The following is a 26,794-nucleotide window of genomic DNA, read 5'->3' on the forward strand; positions in this document are numbered from 1 at the left end:
GATGTCTTTGTAGAGGTCTGTACAGCTGTGTCCATTTTACACAGAGTGTGTAGGAATGAGCTCTCACAGCTGCTGTCCTCCCACTACAGCTCCTACATGAGCTCCTGCTACAGCTCCTACAACAGTTCCTGCTGCCGCTCCTAATGGTTCTCTTAGTGCTCCTGCTATGGCCCCTATCGCTGTGCCCAGTGCTACTGCTGCAGACTTAATATAGTGCTGCACCCGCTCCCTGCATCTCTCTACCTCTTCCCTGGCCTTCACCCTGTAGCGCTGCCTGACTGCCCTTATCTCTGCTCTCTGTCTCTCCTCTAGCTCCCTCAGTTTTTTCTCTTGCTACTTCCTCTTCCTCTCCAGCCTATCTCTCTTCTGCTGCTCTTTCCTCAGCTCTCCCTCTAGCTCTCTCCTGCTCTGTTCATCATTCTCATTACCCAGCCTATCCTGCATCTCCTCTACTCTCTCTTGCAGCTTCCTTATCTTCCCATTTAGTTTCTGTATTTCCTCTCTCATTCTCTCCCTCTCCTTCAGCTCAATCTGGTGCTTTGTCTTCAACTCCTCCTGCTCTCGTAAGATCTGTTGCTTTTTTTCCTTCAGTATCTCCTTCACTTCCTTCCTGATCTGTTTTTCCCAATATTGGTATATCTCAATACTGAAGTAGTTCTCGTCATTTACTTCCACCATCTCCTCTATTTTCTCCAGGAGCTCTGTGACCTGAGTGCAATCACCTCTGAGAACATGATACCTATTCCCACATTTCTCTACAAGCCACTGGAGGGCCTCCCATTTTTCAATGTGCTGCTCAATGGTTGTGTCTCCCAGTAGGTCCCCCCAGGTAAACAGCAATATTGTGTTTCTCCAGACTTTCTGACTGAGAAGCTTCATGTGTTCCTCCACTGATTTCCTATGTGTCTCCTTGATAAAACCCACAGGAAACACCAGGAGGATAGCATGAGGTCCTGGGGGACACAGAGACACACTGTGCACAATCTCCTGTTCAACACACTCTGGAGTGTCCCATACAGAATTCCAAGCCCAGCCCGGTGTGTCGACCACAGTGACCTTCCTCCCAGCTACTTCACCTTGGCTCTTCTTGCACTCCTCAATTACAGTCTCGGTCCCTCTCCCGGTCTTAAACTCCTCTCTTCCCAGGATGGTGTTTCCTGATGAACTCTTACCATCCACTCTCCCCCCCAGCAGCACAATCCTCAGCTATGAGAGACAGTTTGGCACATAGGAAGCAGTCTGTCTCTCCTCCATCAGAAAGAAGAAATACAGGTTTTATCCTTCTTTAGAAATTAAATCAGAGTCAGTGGTGCTGGTAGGGAAAGGTAGATCCAATGAGTGCAGAGGGTTGTTGGGACAAGTGCACATGGTATGTAGTAATGTTAATTGGATGATTGCTTATTGAGAGAGGGAGACTGGTTAGTATTCAGGTGATGAGGATGATCGGGGAAGTACGGAGAGCAGACCTGACATTATATATATACACCATATATATCAGCCATAACATTATGAGCACTGAGAGGTGAAGTGAATAACACTGATAATCTCGTTATCATGGCACCTGTCAGTGGGTGGGATATATTAGGCAGCAAGTGAACATTGTGTCCTCAAAGTTGATGTTCTAGAAGCAGGAAAAATGGGCAAGCGTAAAGATCTGAGCGACTTTGACAAGGGCCAAATTGTGATGACTAGACGACTGGCTCAGAGCATCTCCAAAACTGCAGCTCTTGTGGGGTGTTCCCGGTCTGCAGTGGTTAGTACCTATCAAAAGTGGTTCAAGGAAGGAAAAGCGGTGAACCGGTGACAGGGTCATGGGCGGCCAAGGCTCATTGATGCATATGGGGAGCGAAGGCTGGCCCGTGTGGTCTGATCCAACAGACGAGCTACTGTATCTCAAATTGCTGAAAAAGTTAATGCTGGTTCTGATAGAAAGGTATCAGAACACACAGTGCATTGCAGTTTGTTGCGTATGGGTCTGCGTAGCCACAGACCAGTCAGGGTGCCCATGCTGACCCCTGTCCACTGCCAAAAGCGCCTACAATGGGCATATGAGAATCAGAACTGGACCACGGAGCAATGGAAGAAGGTGGCCTGGTCTCAATCCAATCGAGCATCTGTGGGATGTGCTGGACAAACAAGTCTGATCCATGGAGGCCCCATCTCGCAACTTAAAGGATCTGCTGCTAACATCTTGGTGCCAGATACCACAGCACACCTTCAGAGGTCTAGTGGAGTCCATGCCATGACGGGTCAAGGCTGTTTTGGCGTCAAAAGGGGGACTTACACAATATTAGGCAGGTGGTCCTAATGTTACGGCTGATGTGTGTGTGTGTGTGTGTGTGTGTATGTGTATATATATATATATATATATATATATACAATTTCAGCTAGACTGATCCATTACATGTTTTGATGATGTATGTTTGACTGTTGTTGTTGACTAGTGTTGTAAATCAGTGGAAACAATTTCATTTTTTTTTATGGAAGTAAATCTGTTCATCTAAATCTTAAACTGCTCTGATTGGGATACATTTAAAAGCCCGACTGTGTTTACAGAGAGAAGAATTATTATTATTATACAGTGAGGGAAAAAAGTATTTGATCCCCTGCTGATTTTGTACGTTTACCCACTGACAAAGAAATGTTCAGTCTATAATTTTAATGGTAGGTGTATTTTAGCAGTGAGAGACAGAATAACAACAAAAAAATCCAGAAAAACGCATTTCAAAAGAGTTATAAATTGATTTGCATGTTAATGAGGGAAATAAGTATTTGACCCCTTCGACTTAGTTCTTGGTGGCAAATCCCTAGTTGGCAATCACAGAGGTCAGACGTTTCTTGCAGTTGGCCACCAGGTTTGCAAACATCCCAGGAGGGATTTTGTCCCACTCCTCTTTGCAGATGTAATACCCATCCACGACCCATTTTCAATGCCCTGGCTGAGGGAAGGAGGTTCTCACCCAAGATTTGATGGTACATGGCCCCGTCCATCGTCCCTTTGATGCGGTGCAGTTGTCCTGTCCCCTTAGCAGAAACCCCCCCCCAAAGCATAATGTTTCCAACTCCATGTTTGACGGTGGGGATGGTGTTCTTGGGGTCATTCCTCCTCCTCCAAACACGGCGAGTTGAGTTGATGCCAAAGAGCTTGATTTTGGTCTCATCTGACCACAACACTTTCACCCAGTTCTCCTCTGAATCATTCAGATGTTGGAAAACTTCAGATGGGCCTGTACATGTGCTTTCTTGAGCAGGAGGGCCTTGCAGGCGCTGCAGGATTTCAGTTCTTCAAGGCGTAGTGTGTTACCAATTATTTTCTTGGTGACTATGGTCCCAGCTGCCTTGAGATCATTAACAAGATCCTCCCGTGTAGTTCTGGGCTGATTCCTCACTGTTCTCATGATCATTGAAACTCAATAAGGTGAGATCTTGCATGGAGCCCCAGACCGAGGGAGACTGACAGTTATTTTGTGTTTCTTCCATTTGCAAATAATCGCACCAACTGTTGTCACCTTCTCACCAAGCTGCTTGGCGATGGTCTTGTAGCCCATTCCAGCCTTGTGTAGGTCTACAATCTTGTCCCTGACATCCTTGGACAGCTCTTTGGTCTTGGCCATGGTGGAGAGTTTGGAATCTGATTGATTGATTGCTTCTGTGGACAGGTGTGCTCCTAATCTCAGCTTGTTACCTGTATAAAAGACACCTGGGAGCCAGAAATCTTGCTGATTGATAGGGGATCAAATATGTATTTCCCTCATTAACTTGCAAATCAATTTATAACTTTTTTGAAATGTGTTTTTCTGGATTTTTTTGTTGTTATTGTGTCTCTCACTGTTAAAATACACCTACCATTAAAATTATAGACTGATCATTTCTTTGTCAGTGGGCAAACGTACAAAATCAGCAGGGGATCAAATACTTTTTTCCCTCACTGTATATATATATATATATATATATATATATATATATATATATATATATATATACAGACGGGTGATAAATTAAAGGAAAAACCTGAATAAATGAGTGGAGGAACATCCAAACAGGTGTACTGCAAGATACAATTGAGCAATTAACATCCTATCATGCTCTGTGGAATGTATAAAAATGCTGAGCAGGCCCAGTTGACCTCGATTTTGGATCAAGATGGAAAAAGAAAAGGAATTAAAATTGACTTTGAAAGAGGGGTCATTATTGGGGCACGAATGGCAGGAGCTTCAGTCACAAAGACGCTCAACTGGCTAATGTTCTCACCAAGTGGGCGAGTGCATGTGTGGCAACACCAAGAGAATGGTAAAGGCCTGACTGCTTGACCCCTACAGTGAGGGGTCCGGAGGCTCTGTTATGCTGTGGGGGGCATTTTCCTTGCATGGTGTGGGTTCACTTGTCCCCTTAGAGGGAAGGGTCACTGCAAATCATTACAAAGTTAATCTGAGTGATCACCTTTATGCTATAGTGAAACATTTCTATCCTGATGGGAGTGATCTCTTCCAGGATGACAATGCCCCCATCCACAGGGCACAAGGGCTCACTGAATGGTTTGATGAGTATGGAAATGATGTGAATCATATGCTATGGCCTTTGCAGTCACCAGATCTCAACCCAATTGAACACCTATGGGAGATTTTGGACCAATGTATTTAAAAAGCGCTCTTCACCACAATCATCAAAACCCCAAATGAGGGAATATCTTTTGGAAGAATGGTGTTCCATCCCTCCAGTAGAGTCCAGAGACTCGTAGAATCTGTGCCAAGAGCACTGAAGCTGTTCTGGCAGCTCTTGGTGGCCCAACACCTTCCTGAGACACTTTATATTGGTTTTGCTTTAATTTGTCACCTGTCTATATATATATTTATGTCTATTTAATTTACTGATTAAGAATACAGAAACATAGACCAATAACCCACCAACAAGGGAAGAGGAATTGCCAATGCTTGCAATCTCTCAATCAATCTTTTCTTTATGTCTTTTATGTATTTTTTCTCACTATTGTTCTGTTTTCCCTCCAGAGAACAAATGTCTCTTCTCTCTCTGTTTTTATGGGGTTCACCCTACCCTTCAAACACACTGTCCTTAGGTGGTCCTCAATGTGGCTCCAGATCTCCAGAGGCTCAGTAATACATCCCTGCAGCAACCCAGAGGAGTTCAGATATCAGCTGTGAGGCAGGCATTTAATTGTTTCCTCCAGATGTGCAGACCTGCTGCTGCTGCTCCCTGTCCACAGTCCAACATTGCTGTTAACGAGAGCGGAGCTGATTATTTAGGGTAGTTTATCTGCTGTTAACTTACTTATTACAGACGTATTGTTAGTAGTACCAGTACTGTTCTACTACAGAATTATTAGTAGTAGTAGCAGTTATGGACCACTACAGAAGAAATAATAGCAGGTGTAGCTGTTGTAGTTTATGCTGCTGATTTCTCTCCTAGCTGGATTAATAATGTATTTTCTCTTTAGAATATATTTAATTCTGTTCAATGTTCTAAGTGTGTTGAGCATAAACCTTTTAATATTTTTAGATCTTATGGAATACAGCACTTTACTGTATTTGATAATATTGTGTAATACAGGTAATTGCTTTGCTTGTGGCTGTGACTAGAATGGTAATGTAGTATGTACATGGATTGCTGTTTTTCTTTTTTGTAAACTTGTGTTGAATCCATTCATAAAGAATTTAACTGTGATATAAACCATGATGTGATATTGTGTTACCATGAAAAGCCATAGCAAAGCAGCAAACACGTGGTATAACCATGCTAAAACCATAGGAACATTGTGAAATTACTGTGGTAAACATTCAACCGGGCAGAGCTGAGTGACCCAGTAACACTGCTGAGGGGCTTGTCCCTCTCTCTTCAATGATGCCCTCCTGGCCCTGTCTTAAGTGCCTCTCTCTGCAGCAGCTCTACCTTGAATCCACTTCTCCAATGGTCCATACATCAGGCCGTGGTGGGGGCCTAGTCAAACATCTACTGCTCAGAACTGTGTCCTTTCACCAAACCTATAGATTTCTATACATTTTTTAAATTATTCAAGAAGGATTGATATTTACTCTTTTACAACGTGCTTATTATTTATTGAGCTTTTCATATACACTTAGGACCATAAATAATTGGACAGAGACACAATTGTCATTTTGGGTTTGTACGCCACCACAATGGATTTGAAAGGAAACAGTCAAGATGTAACTACCCTCAAATTAAAGATGAAAGTCTACACTTAAAGCACATATTGATTGTTTCCAAAATGATGACAATTCTGTCACTGTTCAAATATTTATGGACCTATATTTTCACTTTCATTTTTTTCATAAATAGCAATTCCTTTATCAATGTATCAGATTTTGCTTTTAACGTTTTCTTCAGACCTTTCTCCTATTTTCCTGAAATATACAATTATGTTATTTTCAGCACCTGAAAAGGAATTATGGAGTTATATACCTTCTATAATTTAAATAATTGAGACACCTGGATATTGCCACCCTCCTGTTGGAATAAACAGAGTTAGTTTCTATATCTATCTTTCTACTGTGGAGTAGTGGCTAAGGACTCATAACTGGAAGGTTGTGGGCCCAAATCCTGGGTGGGGCAGTGCTGTACCCTTGAGCAAGGTACTTCACTTAGATTGCTCCAGTAAAATGTCCAGCTGTATAAATGGGTACAAATGTAAGTTGCTCTGGATAAGGGCATCAGCTAAATGACAAATAATGTAATATTACTTTCACCATAATATGGTTCTGCTTGAGTCCAATGCTCTCTCTGCCACGATTCACACACGCTACTCCACTGCTCTGCTCCCTCCACTGGCTCCCAATAGCGGCACACATTCAGTTCAAGACTTTGACCCTCACCTACCGCTGTCTTGACCACACTGCACCAAGCTACCTTCAGTCACTCGTCTCTCCATACATCCCCTCCAGACCACTGCGCTCCTCCAGTGCCAGAAGACTAACTCTGCCTCCTCTCCACTCTCCTTCCTCCAGAGCCGCTCCTGCCCACCGAAGTCAAAACAGCAGAGTCCTTGATCTCATTTCGGCGCTTACTCAAGACGCATCTTTTCCGACAGTACTTGTAATATTAGTCCTCTATCCCTGCTAGATAGCACTTCACAGTTTGATTATGCTCCTTGTGCTTTTGATTGTTTTCCTTCTTGCTCCCTTTCCCGTAGCTCTTGACTGTGACCCTACATCTTGACAGCACTTAGCTTTTACTGTCCAGGATGTAGGACCTCACTTACTGTACTTGTGTAAATTGTAAATTGGAATTTGTAAAATGTATATTGAATTACTATGTTTTAGTTAAATTGAATTTGTAATGATTGATGCCTTGTACTTAACTATTTTTGCACTTTGTTTTGCACTTATGTTGTAAGTCGCCCTGGATAAGGGCATCTGCCAAGAAATAATAATAATAATAATAATAATAATAATAATAATAATAATAATAATTACGATAATGAATTGCGGTTTTTACACATTTAGGTACAACGTTTATGAAAACAGAGTTGATAAACACCCTTCTACAATAAGATCATACAAAATTAATGAAAACGGCATAAAAACAAAATTAGTCTTATTTTCCAACATTGTTTTATTGAACATAATTATCTTTACAAACTCCTGGTTATTATTATTTTTAAAAAAGAAAACCTTTTTTGGTAGAATAGCCTAATTGAAAAAATGTTACTAGGCAAACTAATACACATAAATGTGCTTCCTGTTTTAAACTGGGTCTTAAAAGTATACAGCTGTAATAATCTTAAGTTGTTCAAACATGTAAAAAAGTATAATGTAAAATTTCAATACAATGTTTAGATCGATTACATGTTCTGCAAAGGAAAGCCACCGTGAAATAATAATTCAAACTGCTTTTAAAACACTTACAGATGGCAAGGTGTAGCCTGTGTCCAAAACATTGTAGTCTCGTCCACCCATTCAATTTGATTGCCTTTACTACGTTTGTACTGTTGTCAGTAGTTATGCAGACTTGTTTCTCTTCATTCAGGACCCACTTGGTTAAAGCCTCTCTCAAACCCATAGCAATATTTTCTCCCGTATGATCCTCGGGAAAGTATGAGGTTTGGAGGCAACGACTTTGAAGTTGAAACTCTTCATCAATAAAATGCGCAGTGAAACTAATGTAGGGTTCGGTTGTTCCACTAGACCAAATGTCTGTAGTTGTAGCGTAATAACCAACTTGTTGAAGTTCTGTTTCAACCTGTTGTTTTGTTTTGTCTTATAAGTTAGGGATTGCGACTTGAGAGAAATAATTATGTGATAGAATATTGTATCTTCTGTCCAGTTTGTTAATCAGCTTCTTGAAACCTTCCTTGCCTACTGTGTAAATAGGTACCATGTAATTGGCTATGTGATTATATATGTGTTATAGCTGCTGTTATTTCTTCGTGTCTTTTGGATGTTTATTCATAAGGCGTGACACTTGAAAATGCATCACTTAGTAATTTCTGTTTGGCTGGCACTGACTGATGTGCTTTACTGCTGTCTGTCACTTTTTTAACCATGCAATTGTACGATGGTTGTTTTTCAAATGATTAAACAAATCCGTCGTATTTCCTCTGGTTGTCGCCACAGCACGATGGCATGTTTTGCACAACACGTTTCTTTGAGTGACATCCATTGATTTGAATCCAAAATACTCCCATACTACAGAAGATGCACCCTTCTTTGGCACTAAATTAACGCTCTCCTCAGCAGCACTAATTTTTCCATTCGGAAGTATTTTCTTTCCTCACAGCAACAGCATGTACATTTGTCGAAGTGTACGTGGCTGGCATGTAGTGAGTAAAAGAGTCGGCTCGTGATTGGTCAGCCACTAGAGTGCGAACCGAGTCTACCGCATTTCATTGGATGCAGGCACCGTAATAGGGTTTAGCTTTGGTTGTATTAATGGAGGGTGCAAGGGTGAAAATCGCAGACCATTGTGATATGGATATTGCACATGTCCATATCACAATTTCGATCAAAATTCGATTAACCGTGCAGCCCTAGCGCTTGCGTGATGGAAACACTGTCGGAATACCCCGCATCCCTAAACGAAACACCGTCAGCACAACTCACCCCCAGCTAGCACTTGCGGCCCACTGATTAATTTAGGTTGCCCACCACTGCTTTACACTGCTGACCCCCCTGATTGTCATTGTATAATTCGCACTCTGCCCCGCCCCCCTTCCTGTCCATCCACACAGACACTGGTATCAGTGGTCATGAGGACGGTATCTGGGCTGCTCCACTAAGAGCGGAGGCCAATGCGAGAGGGGACAATGTGTCATTTGGTGTGTCATGGCATTTGTGTAGGGGACCTGTGGGATGAATGTGAGAAATATTAATTGTTGTCCCCTGTGAAGACAGATAAAAGTAGTTATTTTTCCATTGTTCTGTATCAACATCAATAGTATTATCATAAGACTGCTAGTATCTAGCGGTCGGGGTATAAACCCAAAAAAAAACCACTGACATGAATCTTGTATGAAAAAAATATATATATCAATATAGTGTTTTGTTTTTGAGAATCGATGCAGTCTCGCCAAACATAATATCTCGATAGTCACGTGAAGCGATATTATCTTACACCCCTACTCCAAACCTGTACTCTTCCTGGGGGATTCTAATCTTAGTGTATTTGTGCAACACACAAATCCCCAATTACATATTGAGTGCTTTCCTGGAGCCACATTTTCTCATGTGACTAATCTCCTTGAACAAATGCAAGTAAATACTGATACACAACATGTGGTTTTATCATTTGGCATAAATAATAGGGACCAAAAAGTAAGAGAAACGGCTCTTAAACATTTGCCAAAAATGTATAAAAAAGCCATTGATACATTTCCCAATGCACAAATTAAAATACCAGTTATACACGTTTCTGAAAACTTAGAACCTATTAGTCAACAAAGCACTCTTTCCTATAGCAACACTATTGATCCAAGACACTTTCAAACATGATCAGATCAGATACATTGGACATTTGAAACTGCAAATAAAATATTGAAACATTTGCACCAAACTTTAAACAGACTAATCCCATATTTTAAATCTTTCTAAAAATTATAAGTTAAATTTGTATCAAGTTAATCTTTTGAGTAAGGGGTTATCATTTATACCAACCCCCGAAATATCCTATTCAATTGGCTTGAAAGCAGATGTCCAGATCTACCATAAAAAATTGCTGATTTTTTTGAAAATGAAGAGAAGAAACTATTCCTTTTTTTAACAAAATCTAATTGGGAACCAAACACACAACTAGATCCTAATATTTTAGATCTCATAACCAATAGATAATTACACAATACAGAACGCTATAAGCTACTTGAACACCCTGTTTACCTAGACTCAGAAGTTTAAATCAAAAGCATTTTACAAAGGTTGCAGGATCACAAATACATCACTAAGAACAACATAAAAGATACTTATAATTTTGAAAACTAAAGATAACAAAACAATTCAGCCCCTTAATAACCACCTAATTCCAATTTTCCAACAATCACATCGAAAAAAAAAAAAAAAACAGAAAAAACAGGAGAACCAGCAACAAAAAAAACTCAACAAAATTATACCTGCCTATCAAACGAGTAAAAATCTACAAGACTTGTTGGTTCATAGCAAATGCAATAACGCCAATAGAAGAGTTAAATCAAAACCCTCCTACTTTTAGCTTTTTTTAACACTAGAACCGCCACTTAAATGCAATTCAAAATACAGGTCTGGAAAAATTGAGACCACTCCAAGTTCAGAAATCAATGTTTAGCGGTTTCTTAATTTTTTCCAGAGCTGTTTCTGCGTATGTGTGTTCTTACATGTTACTAAATATTTGAGTTAAATACATACATGGTGTTTCAGCTGTAAACTCCTCAAGATTAATAAATTATAAATACTTCTCCAACTGTCAAACTTCCAGTTGATGTGGTCTATACTGAATATAATACTGCCGAAAATCTGGGCTTTGTAATGAATGTATTGCGAAAGTTATAATCGTGTTGATCATGAATGCTAATCATTTTTGTATTAGTGTAAGGCATTCTTGTGTTGAAATGCGCATTTTCAGCATTGAGTAATTTTTAAGTGCTTTCACATGCATAATGCCATATTTCAGTTTTAACTGGTTATTTATGTTTTATACATCTGTTAAGATATGTGTATTCTGATGTATACACCAGTTTACACAGTTTATTGTGTGAAGTTTATTTTATTATTCGTTTTGTTCATGTTTATGTAACCTATACACTGATTGTAATTATTTTTACATGTAAATGCAGTGTTTCTGCCTTGACAATGATATGTGTGTTGTTCATATGTAAAACTATTGCGTTTTATCCAACTTTGTTTTTCATTTAAGTCACACAACTGTTTTAAAAAGGAGCCGCACATTATGCGAGTGCAAACATAAAACGAGTCATCTATAGTGTATTTGGTCTTCTGTTTATAATTATGCAAGTCTAATAATTTTGTCTTTCTGATTATAATGCATCTAATCCTATAGTCGCAACGGAGCTGTTTGTTTCCTTTATAAAAGTATTGTTAATCTAATAATGGTTATTAGTTGTTTGTAAACCTGTAGTGGAGCAGCTTTCTTACAAAATGCAATCACAGTTGTCTATGTGAAGCAATGAGTCTGACGCGAATAAAAAATAATCTACAAGGTTCTTCGTTTGACTGTTTACTTGAAAATAAAGACAATATAAAAAAAATGTTTTCACATGGTCAAAAACTGTATTGTTCCATAGACTCCTTCTTTCCTAATAATTCAACACTGATGACAAGGCATATGACGTCAGGCAGACTAAACTAATGGAGCATTTAATAGAGTGTTCCTAAATTATCTAAATATACAGTATACATTTTTAACATTCACCAGTATACACCTATATAATAATACTGATTTAGAAAATAATTTTTTTCTTGAATTATGGCTCTTACATTTCCGGCCCCTAATTGGTTAGGCGGGAAGCATAACAATTATACTCAAAACTCAGACTAGAGACATAAACAACAATACAAAAACTTAAACTAATAACTAATAGTCCTTGTTTTCCTTTTTCACTTGTTGACAACATCTCTTCAATGTCTTTTTTTTCTTTTTTTTCAGTGATCATGCTGCCTCTTGTAGCAGACAGAGTTTAGTGATTGGTCTCTCCAGGTTGCTGAGCTTAGTTTTCACAGTGACGCGGCAGACTGTACCGCTAGAGTCTGGCATGGTTTTGATGACTTTTCCCATCATCCAAGAATTCCAAGGAGCGGAATCGTCCACAATCAGAACAATGTCTCCTGGCTCGAGGTTCCTCTGTGGTCTGGACCATTTCTGACATTCTTGTAGAATAGGTAAGTATTCACGTGTTCATCTTGTCCAGAATAGATCAGCGATGTATTGAACTTGTCTCCATCTATGTTGCATGTATTGATCTTCCTTCTTAATCACACCTGGAGGAATAACTGGTTGTGTTTTCAGTAACAACAGATGATTAGGTGTCAAAGCTTCAAGGTCATTGGGGTCATCTGATGTCTTAGTGATCGGTCAATCATTGATGATGGATTCAACTTCACACAGGATCGTCTGAAGATTCTCGTCATCCAATGTTTGTTGCTTGAGCACTGAACCTAATATCTTCCTTACAGTGCGAATTTGTCTTTCCCATACTCCTCCATGGTGAGAAGCAGTGGGTGGGTTGAAAATCCACTTCACTCCTTTTTGTGTCATGACTTCATGTATCTTGGTCTGATTCAAATCCTCAATAGCTTCATGCAGCTCCCTCTCTGCTCCGACAAAATTAGTGCCATTGTCAGAACGCATGATGGTCACCTGTCCTCTTCTGCTGATGAAGTGATGCAGAGCGTTAATAAAATAATCAGTATCTAAAGAGTGAGCAACTTCAAGGTGAACTGCTCTAATAGTCAGACAGGTGAAAAGAACACCGTATCTCTTCACCAGGCTGCGTCCTCTCTTGACTTCGAAGGGTCCAAAGTAATCTACTCCGATATTTGTAAAGGGGGGTTTGTCTGGTAACAGACGGTCCTCTGGCAGGTCTGCCATTTTCTGCTTTCCAGCTCTGGCATGAAGTCTTTTGTAGACTATGCATTCTGAGTGAATTCTTCTCACTGCCGAATTAGCTTGAGGAATCCAGTACTTCTGCCGTAGCTTTGTGAGCATATGATTCCGTCCACTATGTCCAACTTCTCTGTGGATATGTTGAAGAATGAGAGTGGGAACACAAAGATCTTTAGACAGAATAACTGGGTGTTTAGTCTCTTCTGGCATAGCAGATCCACTTAGCCATCCACCTACTCTCAGTATTCCATCTTGCAGAATAGGATCCAACTTGTAGATATGGCTACTTCTCTTAACATGCGTGTTCTTTTTCTGCAAGACTTTGATTTCTTCTGGATACTTTAGTCTCTGGCTGAAGCAGATTAGCTCAGTTGCAGCTTGGGCCAAGTTTTCCACTGTAAGCGGCTTCTTATCTAGTGTTACTTTATATTTCTGCATTTGCTGCTGGAGCAAAGCTTTCTGTTTGTCAGGGTCACTCTCAGACTGACTGATTGTAACTTGAAACTCTTTTCTTTTACCACTCAGGTGAGACAACATTTCTTTCAGTTGGAGAAACCATGCAACTGCTTTCTTCAGCTGATGCCATTTTGAGTAGTAATTGATTAGTTTGTTTAGTGCATCAGAATTCTCCTCTTTATTAATGAGATTGATTGTGACAGATTTTTTGATCCCGACGTCATCCTCTGGAACTTGACTCAGTTGATCTGGTCTTTTTGGCCATTCACTTTCTTCTTTCAACAGGAAACTCGGTCCCTGTATCAAGTTTTCACTGTTAATGAAGTGTTCAGCTTTCAAACCTTTGAAGGCCTGATCTGCTGGGTTCACTGAGGTGTTGACATACCTCCACTGGTTTGGTTCTGTAGCCTCACAGATAATAGCAATTCTGTTGACCACAAAAGTCTTGAAACGTGTGGTTTCATTCTCTATGTACTTCAAAACTGCAGTACAATCTGTCCAGAAGGTAGACTCTTCAAATGGAACTTGTAGCTCTTGCCTCAGCATTTTGTCAACTTTGACTGCAAAGACTGCTGCTGTCAACTCCATTCTGGGAATAGTGAACTGTTTCAGTGGCGCTACTCTGTATTTTCCCATCAGAAAGGAACAATGCTTCTTGCCTTTTTTATTCATCAGCAGGAGGTAGGTTGCTGTTCCATAGCCGTCCTCACTGGCATCAGAAAAGTGATGTAGCTGTGCCGTCTTTGTGGTGCCAAAACTTGTAGGCTTGATACATCTGCTAACATTAAAGCTGAAAAGCTGCTTCAGGTCTTCAGGCATCTTGGATGTCTTCGTCCCAGCCTCGCTTCTCTCTACATAGGTCTCTCAATATAAGCTTCACTGGTAGAATGAACGGTGAAACGACAAAGCCACCTGACCAGAACAAACACCTATAACCCCAATCGAGAAACAGCACTGAATCCTGATGATGGCTGGGGTCGGCCTCACCCTTCTGATCATTGCACTGACAGCTCTACTGGAGCGATCCAGCTCGATTGAATGCCAGCAACTCAACCACTGTCCCACGGCGGGCAAATAACAGCGGACAAATAACAGCTGCTCCACCTCCCTGACGAGAGAGAACACCGATCTCCAACTGTCCTATCAGTTTACTAAAAGACTTGAATATATCATGATCCCCGTCCCTCTCACAGTTGAAGATGTATGATAAAACTGCTGACTCTGTTGATAACGTAACAGCTGAAATGGTTGCCATATGCACTAAGTTGTTTTAAAAGATTTCTCTCTGATAGCAAGTGGAGGGTGTGTGCGCTCATTGGTAAAGAATTTGTACCTATATACCTGACAACTCTGAAGAGATTCATGATCTTACAGATCACATTCGTAGAGAAGTAACTAAGTAACTAAAATTCACCAGACCCCGGAGTGGTCTCTGTGGAGCTGGATAAGTGGCTCCCTAGGAAACCTTGGTGCTCTTATAGGCCCGAGGACTGCTTTTATTCTTGGAATATTCATTTTTCTCTGTTTGTTTTGTGTTGATCAAGTGTTGCTGTACCCTGCATAATTATAATTTTGCTCTTATTGTGCCTTGGTCCCTGTATATGTGCGTGTTTGGCTCACTTGGTGTCTTCATCCATAGACACTCTGAACCCTAAGCGCTTCGATGCCCACCGGGCTCAACTGCTGAAACAATGAAGAAATAACACGTAATGAACACTGGAAATCGTCTCGGTCTTGCCGGCCACTTGATGAGCGCCGATGGACCACAATGAAGGAACAATCACCAGAGACATTAACAAATTTTGGGATACCCTTAAGGACAATACTACTTCAAGAAGAAGTAGTTTCTTCAAATTACCGACTGGGACCATGGAATGAGAACTGTGCCTCTAAAAGATCAAATGTATGACAAGGAAATAAAGCCTCAGAGGTGGTGGAAACTGCTGTGTTTACAGCATCTGATCAAGAGGGCTTACTTTGTGATTAACATGTCCAAAATGTCTTTTTATATCTAACGCAAATTTACAGAATTAATGTAACATGTTCATGTTTCATTAAAGAGGGCAACTGTTGGGGTAAATTGCCCCCTATGTATTGTATATACCCACTGTATAATACTCTGCATGTTGGAAGAACAGAGTACAATGATTTTTCTATAACATATTGATATACTAACTGTTGGGGATAGTTAAGTCTGGTAGGCATACTGATTATTTAACCTACTGTAACCATGTAACTCATTGTATTGTATTCTTATTGTAGGATTAGCCTTTAACAGAAGTTGCAGAGTTAACATTGTCATATCTCACTGGAAACGTTGCCGTGGCAAGGGGGGCTGAAATTTGTCATTATTGCAGAAATAACATAAATAACATACTCGCGCATAACTATTTCCGTGAAAGTCTAGACACTTGAACTCACGGCCATCCCCTCACCTCTATTTTGGAAATGTCAAACCACAATCTCCCTATATTTATATTATATTTTGAGGAACAGCTCAGAGCTGACAACATAAACAATATACATGCTGCTCTTCAGACAAACCAGAAATAAGATAGAGTCCCACGTCATCTACTGCTAGGCAAACCGTGCAGATATGTCAACCGAAACTGTCGAGTGTGTTAGGGGTTATAATATTGGACACATTCCATGTCTGCCTAGCAACTAAATCTGTAATATGTCCTGCCCTGAAACGGACTTCTGACATGTATAAAACTGTGTGCTGTAGCAGAAATAAACCGAGCTCATCTCCTGCGGAGGATCCACCATCCTGCACTGACGGTGCTGGGTTATCCTAGTCCAGGGAACCTGAAGGGCTTACTTCTGGTGAAGTGGTTGTACCTTAACAGTTTCCCAGTCTGCTTCAAGCAGGTACGCCCTTGCCATGGAGGACTTGTAACGTCGCTCCTTCGGTTGGCTTGTTGGCGTAGGGGTATGATTGTCGCTTGTTGATATCTCCCTCAGAGGGAGGTAGAACAGCTATGTGCGGTGCCAGAGCTGCTGATAGCATGTTCTCCGGTGTCCCGCTCAGATTTGGTTTTCGGTGCCTCGCTGCGTGCCGCTCTCGGCCAGGGTATTCTCAACTCTTTTGAGTTGTTTGCGGTCCTGCCGGACCATGCTCTCCCTGCTGTCTCACTCGGGGAGGGGTTACCGTTGTAGCGTTATGTTGGGTGTATTTTGATAAGAGCATTTGGGCTCTGAGCTGAAGCACTGATCTAAAGAAGACCTCTCCCCCCCAAAGTTATCAGATTTCCTTAGCTCATCAGCTTGGAACTAGTTTGCGTCAAAGTGACAGTTTTGGTGAGGATGGCACCGAGAAGAGGCCAAATAGTTTGGAATCCTGCTATGAGATGTCTGGAGAAAGGGGCCTGTAGGTGATAAAAACTCTTTGAAGTGGACGAGAGCCGAAATCCCGACATAGAGCTACGAACCCGGGCCAACTGGCATTTCCAAAAGATGGCATGCATTGACATCAGTCATAAATCAAGCCCACTCCAATAGGACACTGGGGGCTGAAACCGAAATCCAATCTCAAAAACTCAAGAACCAATCACCTATTGATCTGACAGACTATAAAGAACAGCGCACGGCCTGTCTCTCTCTCTCTTTCTCTCTCACCTGAACCAGAAACTCGCTGCCACAGCTCAACCTGTAGCTCTGTTGCCCAAACCGGAACCAGAAACCAACCAAATCTTTGCCAGCAACAGAAGAGTTAAACTGGGAGAAGGAGATTGAGCCGTACGAAGAATTCTTTTAAAGGACTTTATTAAATAAAGAACTTTACAGACTGCGCATGCCCGCCTGTGCCCACCTGATCAGTGGAGTTTTACAGCTGGACAATTGACTAAGTCGACTGTATACGAAAGTGTCAGTCATTTAAATAGCTATTGAGTCTTAAGAAACTTGACCCTTGGAACAAACAGGGACCTGCTTTCCTCAAAGACTTTGTCTTCAAGTAACTACGGTGGAAACCCTGCTTACAAAGAAGATTTTGTGCACAACCTTGGAGCCTTCAAACCAGTGGAAAATCTGTTTGGAAAAGACTCTACATTCGCGAAACCCCAATTTCCAGGTGCATCGACTGAGTGGAAGTTCTTGGACAAAGCCGAACCGGACTGCCTTTGTTCCAACCACACGGACCTCGTGCCGTGTGCTGTTATCTGAGCCCGAAGCCAGAGAGGCCTCTCTGCGACGAAGTTCAGATAAGTTTAACAGTTTGGAGTTTGTGATTCATGACATTTGAGAAATCAATTAGAAATGTTAATCTGTGATTCATAAGTCTAGAATGTGTAATATCATTTAGTTTTCTTAAATATAAATGTGTGTTGCATTAAACTGTTTTGTTGATAATTTTAGAAATAAAATCTGTCAACGCCGAGAAAAATCTTCTCATTCCTGTTTAACTGTTTAGTCTGAAATTGACACAAGTTAATAGACATTAGATTATTGGTGGCCCTGCCTATCCTTAAACATTGAATAATAATCAGTTAAGGGAAATTGTGGTAACAAGTAATGATAGGATCTTTCTCGGCACCTAAACGTAAATGAGACTGATATATATATAACGAGAAGTTACCTGACATAAATACTAACCTGCGTAGTTATTTAATGTCTGACTAACAATACTAATGAGAGACTCACCTTCGTCTTACTAACCGGTTTTGTAGTCAATGTGTTTATAACCTTTTTTGTTGAACGATTTGTGTGTTATCATATGCGATCCCATGGTCTTTGATTTGGTCACGGAAGTGATTTGTCTTTGATTTGTTGATCTAGAGTTGAATTTTAATTAATTTTTCCCGTTTGTATAATTAGTGTAGTGCTACATTTAGTCTTTGTTTTGAATAAATTTGACAATTTATATCTTTGGAATTGGTGTCTGCGTCCAATTATTACAGAAATTGAGTTCTACAAGATTCCAGGATTCGTGATAAGGTGATACTATAAATTCACTTCTTTAATTGAATTGTATAAGTGTACCTTACGCTACATAATTGGTGCAACGTGTGAGGAATCTTAGACTGAAATGAACTAGTTTCTGTAATATTTATTGGATAGCTTTGTCCAGAAATCCAGATTCCAATGTTTTGAAACAAGAAAACTTTTGTAGGCACGATACACTGTTTGTACTCTAGAGGGCACTCTAGAACTGCCCACGTGGTATGTGTATGTTTTCCAAAGTCACAAAAGGTTAAGTCTATTTAGTTACTTGTGGTAAATTGTTGATATTCTAAGTTTTGGCATTAGAGTCATTAAGTGATTAATCTCTTACTGTTTGGTTGGGTTGTTACTGAATAACCAAAAACAATGACGACCCAAATGTCCCCATGTGAAGCATTGATTATGAAAGTATCAGGGATTGAGATCTCCGAATACATTGAAAGCCTAGGCGGTTTGGACTTCGATGAAGTAGAGTCGCGTCGAACTCAGTTGTTGAATGACACTACGACACAACTCGAAAAAGAAGAGGCGATAGATGTTGTGAAGGTTATGTCTAGCTTAGCGCTTGCGAGCTCAAGGCTAGTGGATTTGAGCATAAGTAAATTTGAAAAATTGAAAAAGCTAGGAGAAAAGTATGCGAAAGTGAAAGACGAAAGAGCCGAACTGCATGGAATGGCTTTAGAACTCGAAGGAAGACTAGAGGCTTGTGGAAATCAAGTAATTATACTGGATGCTGAAAGAGAGGATTTAATTGAACAAAGGGAGCAATTAAGAAATGAATTAAGAGAATGTCAAGAATAATTTAAAACAATTGTGAGTCAAGTAAAAGATCTGCAAAATGACAGGGATAAAGCAGCGGAAAATAAGAGGATAGCTGTCAAGGATCGTGATGTTTTGGAAGCGCGTCTTCACAAAACCGTCATGGAGAAATATAAGGGTACTTTAAAAATGGAGATACTTGAAGGCGAGGTCAGACATTTTAAAAGGGACAGTGAAGAAACAAAGAGAGTAATCAGGAGCTTAGGGGAGAACTCAGATCACGTGACGTTGAAAATGAGTATCTCAGGCAACAAATAGAGGCCCTAAAAACTGCATCTCGGTGGGCTGCAAAGCCGACCCCAGACAGTAAAAGGGAACAGGCCAGGATACGGAGTCGCACACCGTCTCCATAACTAAGCCCTGGGTTGGGCTATGTGCGGTGCCAGAGCTGCTGATAGCATGTTCTCCGGTGTACCGCTCTGTTTTGGTTTTCGGTGCCATCGCTGTGAGTCCAATCTTGTTGCTTCTTGAATTCCGCAGCAACACAGATGAAACGTTCAAACAATCTTTTCATTTTCATTCGATTCACTTTGCATTTTACAAAAGAGGCAAAACGTGGAAGTAACTGAACCAGCTTCATCCGGACATTGGGTCATGCGTGGGTTTAAAGTTACGACATGAAAATCAATGAAACGGACTTCCCAGTGCTTTGAGAGTGTAGAAATGACAGTTTGAGTGTTTTTTTTGGAAGGAGATACAAGGTTTGCGAGCAGCCTCTCGCCGGTGGGGATGTAGCTCTGTGGTAGAGTGCATGTATGAGGTCCCCGCGTTCAATTTTGGCATCTCCAGGCCGTCTTTTAACATAGGAAGTAGTGAAGAAATCGGGAGCCTGGGATTAATCACTCGTTCTCGTTTAGGGCTTATACGCACTCTGTGCCGTCATTCTCAGAGACATGTGTATGCATGCAAAGTGAAAAGTGAAAGAAACGACGAGATGGCAAGCACCCACAGCTGGTCCAATTGGAGTGCCCTCGAAAGGCTAGAGCGTTTTGTTTACGGCACCGTGAACCTCTCGAACTTCATGTTGACGCACATACGATCTAAAACCCACGTCTTGTCCACGTCTGTAGGTGAAGTCATAGACAGACAGTTGTCAAAGCAAGGGAATTATTGGGCACTGATGCCAGGTGTGATACCTATGAGGTACACGGACTAACAGCGAGCTATAGGCTCTGCTATGCTGAGTGTTGCTTCGTGGATAGAGCGACTATCTCGCTAGTAGTAGTAATCAAAGCATTCCACTGCCTAACCCAACAGAACACACACAAACTTTGGACATCAACATACTTTGAACACCACTGTTTTACGGGACACTCTTTTGCCCTGAGACCTCGTGGCGCAACGGTAGCGCGTCTGACTCCAGATCAGAAGGGTGCGTGTTCGATTCACGTCGGGGTCAGTGTTTTGTACAACGGGAAGGCCCAACGCCAGAGTTCCAATAAAAAGTCCACAAGCGGCAACGTAAATTCACAAAGCACCTAAATGTCACTGATTTTGCCAGACTCACACTTGCCATTAGGAACAAAGGGATCTACGTAGCCATGCACTTTGAACTATTGCTGCCACCTGTGCGCAGCGAATGTGCAACTAAAGGTTTTGCATTGGCCGGGAATCAAAGCCAGGTCAACTGCTGGGAAGGCAGCTATGCTTGCCACTATACCACCAACGCTGCCGTTGATCTGCCAACCAAAGTCAAATTCCACATGAATGTGAAGCCAGCATTGCGTTCCAGAATGACATCATTTTTCCATTTGGCAAAGCATAGATGTTTGCGAAAGCAACCGTTGGATGCACTTTCCTGTTCATGACTGCGGAGGGAGCTTCTCCATGCAACATAGCAGCTTTTTCATTTCACAATACCATTACCTTTCCTGGGGTAGCATTACATGGAATTGAACACCAGGCAGAAAAGCTAACTGCTCTAGGTGAGGCTTGAACTCACAACCTCGGCATGACACGGGCTGCGTACTGCTCTATAAGTACCGTGCGCTAACCGATTGCGCCACTAGAGCCAGAAAACTGGTCCAAGAAAGGATGTATAGCCGCGTCCCACTGAGTCACAAGAAAGCCAAGGGAAGTTGGTAGATTGACATGCATCCATGTTTACCATGTCGAATGCCAGTGTTCCTAGTGTTCCACATTAGCCCAATTTGTGAAGGAAAGATATGTGGACAAGATTGACTTTCCTGAGAAACTGTGTGCTAGAAAACGGATGAAAGTTAATGGGATGAACAGTCACAGAAATTCACAAGTCAGCTCTTCACCTTGACACGAAGCCATACATAGACTGTTCAAAATCCAGGCCATCTTTCCATACTCAATTTATGAGTAAGGTATGGACCTAACCACACGATTCAAGTACCAGTGTGGTGAAACAAGAGGGGAAGCGCAGCATGTCGGGTGCACCAGCCGGGAATCGAACGCGAGTCACAAGAATGGGAATCTTGTATGATACCACTACACAACTGGCACTGCTGCAAAGTAGCGCTTTTCAGGCTTTCCACTGGAGTGACAGTGATTCCAAAACCTCCATCTCCATCGCTGCGAGTCCAATCTTGCTGCTTCTTGAATTCCTCAGCAACACAGATGAAACGTTCAAACAATCTTTTCATTTTCATTCGATTCACTTTGCATTTTACAAAAGAGGCAAAACGTGGAAGTAACTGAACCAGCTTCATCCGGACATTGGGTCATGCGTGGGTTTAAAGTTACGACATGAAAATCAATGAAACGGACTTCCCAGTGCTTTGAGAGTGTAGAAATGACAGTTTGAGTGTTTTTTTTGGAAGGAGATACAAGGTTTGCGAGCAGCCTCTCGCTGGTGGGGATGTAGCTCTGTGGTAGAGTGCATGTATGAGGTCCCCGCGTTCAATCCTTGGCATCTCCAGGCCGTCTTTTAACTTAGGAAGTAGTGAAGAAATCGGGAGCCTGGGATTAATCACTCGTTCTCGTTTAGGGCTTATACGCACTCTGTGCCGTCATTCTCAGAGACATGTGTATGCATGCAAAGTGAAAAGTGAAAGAAACGACGAGATGGCAAGCACCCACAGCTGGTCCAATTGGAGTGCCCTCGAAAGGCTAGAGCGTTTTGTTTACGGCACCGTGAACCTCTCGAACTTCATGTTGACGCACATACGATCTAAAACCCACGTCTTGTCCACGTCTGTAGGTGAAGTCATAGACAGACAGTTGTCAAAGCAAGGGAATTATTGGGCACTGATGCCAGGTGTGATACCTATGAGGTACACGGACTAACAGCGAGCTATAGGCTCTGCTATGCTGAGTGTTGCATCTTGGATAGAGCGACTATCTCGCTAGTAGTAGTAATCAAAGCATTCCACTGCCTAACCCAACAGAACACACACAAACTTTGGACATCAACATACTTTGAACACCACTGTTTCACGGGACACTCTTTCGCCCTGAGACCTCGTGGCGCAACGGTAGCGCGTCTGACTCCAGATCAGAAGGGTGCGTGTTCGATTCACGTCGGGGTCAGTGTTTTGTACAACGGGAAGGCCCAACGCCAGAGTTCCAATAAAAAGTCCACAAGCGGCAACGTAAATTCACAAAGCACCTAAATGTCACTGATTTTGCCAGACTCACACTTGCCATTAGGAACAAAGGGATCTACGTAGCCATGCACTTTGAACTATTGCTGCCACCTGTCCGCTGCGAATGTGCAACTAAAGGTTTTGCATTGGCCGGGAATCGAAGCCAGGTCAACTGCTGGGAAGGCAGCTATGCTTGCCACTATAACACCAACGCTGCCGTTGATCTGCCAACCAAAGTCAAATTCCACATGAATGTGAAGCCAGCATTGCGTGCCAGAATGACTTCATTTTCCCACTTGGCAAAGCATAGATGTTTGCGAAAGCAACCGTTGGATGCACTTTCCTGTTCATGACTGCGGAGGGAGCTTCTCCATGCAACATAGCAGCTTTTTCATTTCACAATACCATTACCTTTCCTGGGGAAGCATTACATGGAATTGAACACCAGGCAGAAAAGATAACTGCTCTAGGTGAGGCTTGAACTCACAACCTCGGCATGACACGGGCTGCGTACTGCTCTATAAGTACCGTGCGCTAACCGATTGCGCCACTAGAGCCAGAAAACTTGCTCAAGAAAGGATGTATAGCCGCGTCCCACTGAGTCACAAGAAAGCCAAGAGAAGTTGGTAGATTGACATGCATCCATGTTTACCATTTCGAATTACAGTGTTCCTAGTGTTCCACATTAGCCCAATTTGTGAAGGAAAGATATGTGGACAAGATTGACTTTCCTGAGAAACTGTGTGCTAGAAAATGGATGAAAGTTAATGGGATGAACAGTCACAGAAATTCACAAGTCAGCTCTTCACCTTGACACGAAGCCATACATAGACTGTTCAAAATCCAGGCCATCTTTCCATACTCAATTTATGAGTAAGGTATGGACCTAACCACACGATTCAAGTACCAGTGTGGGGAAACAAGAGGGGAAGCGCAGCATGTCGGGTGCACCAGCCGGGAATCGAACGCGAGTCACAAGAATGGGAATCTTGTATGATACCACTACACGACTGGCACTGCTGCAAAGTAGCGCTTTTCAGGCTTTCCACTGGAGTGACAGTGATTCCAAAACCTCCATCTCCATCGCTGCGAGTCCAATCTTGCTGCTTCTTGAATTCCTCAGCAACACAGATGAAACGTTCAAACAATCTTTTCATTTTCATTCGATTCACTTTGCATTTTACAAAAGAGGCAAAACGTGGAAGTAACTGAACCAGCTTCATCCGGACATTGGGTCATGCGTGGGTTTAAAGTTACGACATGAAAATCAATGAAACGGACTTCCCAGTGCTTTGAGAGTGTAGAAATGACAGTTTGAGTGTTTTTTTTGGAAGGAGATACAAGGTTTGCGAGCAGCCTCTCGCCGGTGGGGATGTAGCTCTGTGGTAGAGTGCATGTATGAGGTCCCCGCGTTCAATCCTTGGCATCTCCAGGCCGTCTTTTAACTTAGGAAGTAGTGAAGAAATCGGGAGCCTGGGATTAATCACTCGTTCTCGTTTAGGGCTTATACGCACTCTGTGCCGTCATTCTCAGAGACATGTGTATGCATGCAAAGTGAAAAGTGAAAGAAACGACGAGATGGCAAGCACCCACAGCTGGTCCAATTGGAGTGCCCTCGAAAGGCTAGAGCGTTTTGTTTACGGCACCGTGAACCTCTCGAACTTCATGTTGACGCACACACGATCTAAAACCCACGTCTTGTCCACGTCTGTAGGTGAAGTCATAGACAGACAGTTGTCAAAGCAAGGGAATTATTGGGCACTGATGCCAGGTGTGATACCTATGAGGTACACGGACTAACAGCGAGCTATAGGCTCTGCTATGCTGAGTGTTGCTTCGTGGATAGAGCGACTATCTCGCTAGTAGTAGTAATCAAAGCATTCCACTGCCTAACCCAACAGAACACACACAAACTTTGGACATCAACATACTTTGAACACCACTGTTTCACGGGACACTCTTTCACCCTGAGACCTCGTGGCGCAACGGTAGCGCGTCTGACTCCAGATCAGAAGGGTGCGTGTTCGATTCACGTCGGGGTCAGTGTTTTGTACAACGGGAAGGCCCAACGCCAGAGTTCCAATAAAAAGTCCACAAGCGGCAACGTAAATTCACAAAGCACCTAAATGTCACTGATTTTGCCAGACTCACACGTAGCCATGCACTTTGAACTATTGCTGCCACCTGTCCGCTGCGAATGTGCAACTAAAGGTTTTGCATTGGCCGGGAATCGAAGCCAGGTCAACTGCTGGGAAGGCAGCTATGCTTGCCACTATACCACCAACGCTGCCGTTGATCTGCCAACCAAAGTCAAATTCCACATGAATGTGAAGCCAGCATTGCGTGCCAGAATGACATCATTTTTCCATTTGGCAAAGCATAGATGTTTGCGAAAGCAACCGTTGGATGCACTTTCCTGTTCATGACTGCGGAGGGAGCTTCTCCATGCAACATAGCAGCTTTTTCATTTCACAATACCATTACCTTTCCTGGGGTAGCATTACATGGAATTGAACACCAGGCAGAAAATCTAACTGCTCTAGGTGAGGCTTGAACTCACAACCTCGGCATGACACGGGCTGCGTACTGCTCTATAAGTACCGTGCGCTAACCGATTGCGCCACTAGAGCCAGAAAACTGGTCCAAGAAAGGATGTATAGCCGCGTCCCACTGAGTCACAAGAAAGCCAAGGGAAGTTGGTAGATTGACATGCATCCATGTTTACCATGTCGAATGCCAGTGTTCCTAGTGTTCCACATTAGCCCAATTTGTGAAGGAAAGATATGTGGACAAGATTGACTTTCCTGAGAAACTGTGTGCTAGAAAATGGATGAAAGTTAATGGGATGAACAGTCACAGAAATTCACAAGTCAGCTCTTCACCTTGACACGAAGCCATACATAGACTGTTCAAAATCCAGGCCATCTTTCCATACTCAATTTATGAGTAAGGTATGGACCTAACCACACGATTCAAGTACCAGTGTGGGGAAACAAGAGGGGAAGCGCAGCATGTCGGGTGCACCAGCTGGGAATCGAACGCGAGTCACAAGAATGGGAATCTTGTATGATACCACTACACGACTGGCACTGCTGCAAAGTAGTGCTTTTCAGGCTTTCCACTGGAGTGACAGTGATTCCAAAACCTCCATCTCCATCGCTGCGAGTCCAATCTTGCTGCTTCTTGAATTCCTCAGCAACACAGATGAAACGTTCAAATAATCTTTTCATTTTCATTCGATTCACTTTGCATTTTACAAAAGAGGCAAAACGTGGAAGTAACTGAACCAGCTTCATCCGGACATTGGGTCATGCGTGGGTTTAAAGTTACGACATGAAAATCAATGAAACGGACTTCCCAGTGCTTTGAGAGTGTAGAAATGACAGTTTGAGTGTTTTTTTTGGAAGGAGATACAAGGTTTGCGAGCAGCCTCTCGCCGGTGGGGATGTAGCTCTGTGGTAGAGTGCATGTATGAGGTCCCCGCGTTCAATCCTTGGCATCTCCAGGCCGTCTTTTAAATTAGGAAGTAGTGAAGAAATCGGGAGCCTGGGATTAATCACTCGTTCTCGTTTAGGGCTTATACGCAGTCTGTGCCGTCATTCTCAGAGACATGTGTATGCATGCAAAGTGAAAAGTGAAAGAAACGACGAGATGGCAAGCATCCACAGCTGGTCCAATTGGAGTACCCTCGAAAGGCTAGAGCGTTTTGTTTACGGCACCGTGAACCTCTCGAACTTCATGTTGACGCACATACGATCTAAAACCCACGTCTTGTCCACGTCTGTAGGTGAAGTCATAGACAGACAGTTGTCAAAGCAAGGGAATTATTGGGCACTGATGCCAGGTGTGATACCTATGAGGTACACGGACTAACAGCGAGCTATAGGCTCTGCTATGCTGAGTGTTGCTTCGTGGATAGAGCGACTATCTCGCTAGTAGTAGTAATCAAAGCATTCCACTGCCTAACC

The 26,794-nt window shown here is 42.3% G+C and overlaps 1 protein-coding gene and 6 non-coding genes across 7 annotated transcripts; 3 read left to right on the forward strand and 4 right to left on the reverse strand.

Moving 5' to 3' along the window:
* Window positions 1-333: 333 nt before the first annotated feature.
* On the reverse strand, window positions 334-13,041 carry LOC136711329 (GTPase IMAP family member 4-like). The gene is made up of 3 exons (XM_066687493.1): window positions 12,937-13,041; window positions 1,077-1,206; window positions 334-953 (listed from the first exon to the last, which is right to left on the reverse strand). The coding sequence occupies exons 1-3, from the start codon at window positions 13,039-13,041 to the stop codon at window positions 334-336; spliced, it is 855 nt and encodes a 284-aa protein (XP_066543590.1).
* Window positions 13,042-20,599: 7,558 nt separating this feature from the next.
* Window positions 20,600-20,671, forward strand: trnaw-cca (transfer RNA tryptophan (anticodon CCA)). The gene has a single exon. It is a non-coding gene; the product is annotated as a tRNA-Trp (tRNA).
* A 518-nt stretch (window positions 20,672-21,189) lies between these two features.
* On the reverse strand, window positions 21,190-21,284 carry trnai-uau (transfer RNA isoleucine (anticodon UAU)). Its single transcript has 2 exons — window positions 21,247-21,284; window positions 21,190-21,225 (listed from the first exon to the last, which is right to left on the reverse strand). It is a non-coding gene; the product is annotated as a tRNA-Ile (tRNA).
* Window positions 21,285-22,698: 1,414 nt separating this feature from the next.
* Window positions 22,699-22,770, forward strand: trnaw-cca (transfer RNA tryptophan (anticodon CCA)). Its single transcript has one exon. It is a non-coding gene; the product is annotated as a tRNA-Trp (tRNA).
* A 518-nt stretch (window positions 22,771-23,288) lies between these two features.
* Window positions 23,289-23,383, reverse strand: trnai-uau (transfer RNA isoleucine (anticodon UAU)). The gene is made up of 2 exons: window positions 23,346-23,383; window positions 23,289-23,324 (listed from the first exon to the last, which is right to left on the reverse strand). It is a non-coding gene; the product is annotated as a tRNA-Ile (tRNA).
* Window positions 23,384-24,797: 1,414 nt separating this feature from the next.
* trnaw-cca (transfer RNA tryptophan (anticodon CCA)) lies at window positions 24,798-24,869 on the forward strand. The gene has a single exon. It is a non-coding gene; the product is annotated as a tRNA-Trp (tRNA).
* A 492-nt stretch (window positions 24,870-25,361) lies between these two features.
* Window positions 25,362-25,456, reverse strand: trnai-uau (transfer RNA isoleucine (anticodon UAU)). The gene is made up of 2 exons: window positions 25,419-25,456; window positions 25,362-25,397 (listed from the first exon to the last, which is right to left on the reverse strand). It is a non-coding gene; the product is annotated as a tRNA-Ile (tRNA).
* Between the last annotated feature and the right edge of the window lie 1,338 nt (window positions 25,457-26,794).

Source organism: Amia ocellicauda, chromosome 16 (assembly GCF_036373705.1).
Source record: "Amia ocellicauda isolate fAmiCal2 chromosome 16, fAmiCal2.hap1, whole genome shotgun sequence".
Taxonomy (NCBI): domain Eukaryota; kingdom Metazoa; phylum Chordata; class Actinopteri; order Amiiformes; family Amiidae; genus Amia; species Amia ocellicauda.

What these genes read in the sequence shown, in the direction of transcription:
- LOC136711329 (XM_066687493.1), bottom strand. Translation starts at nt 13,041, where the DNA reads ATGGCAGACCTGCCAGAGGACCGTCTGTTACCAGACAAACCCCCCTTT. An exon ending in TCAAGAGAGGACGCAGCCTG is followed by an intron (nt 1,207 to 12,936) that starts GTGAAGAGATAC and finishes TGTCTCTCATAG; the next exon opens with CTGAGGATTGTGCTGCTGGG. An exon ending in GGAGTGCAAGAAGAGCCAAG is followed by an intron (nt 954 to 1,076) that starts GTGAAGTAGCTG and finishes TGTGTCCCCCAG; the next exon opens with GACCTCATGCTATCCTCCTG.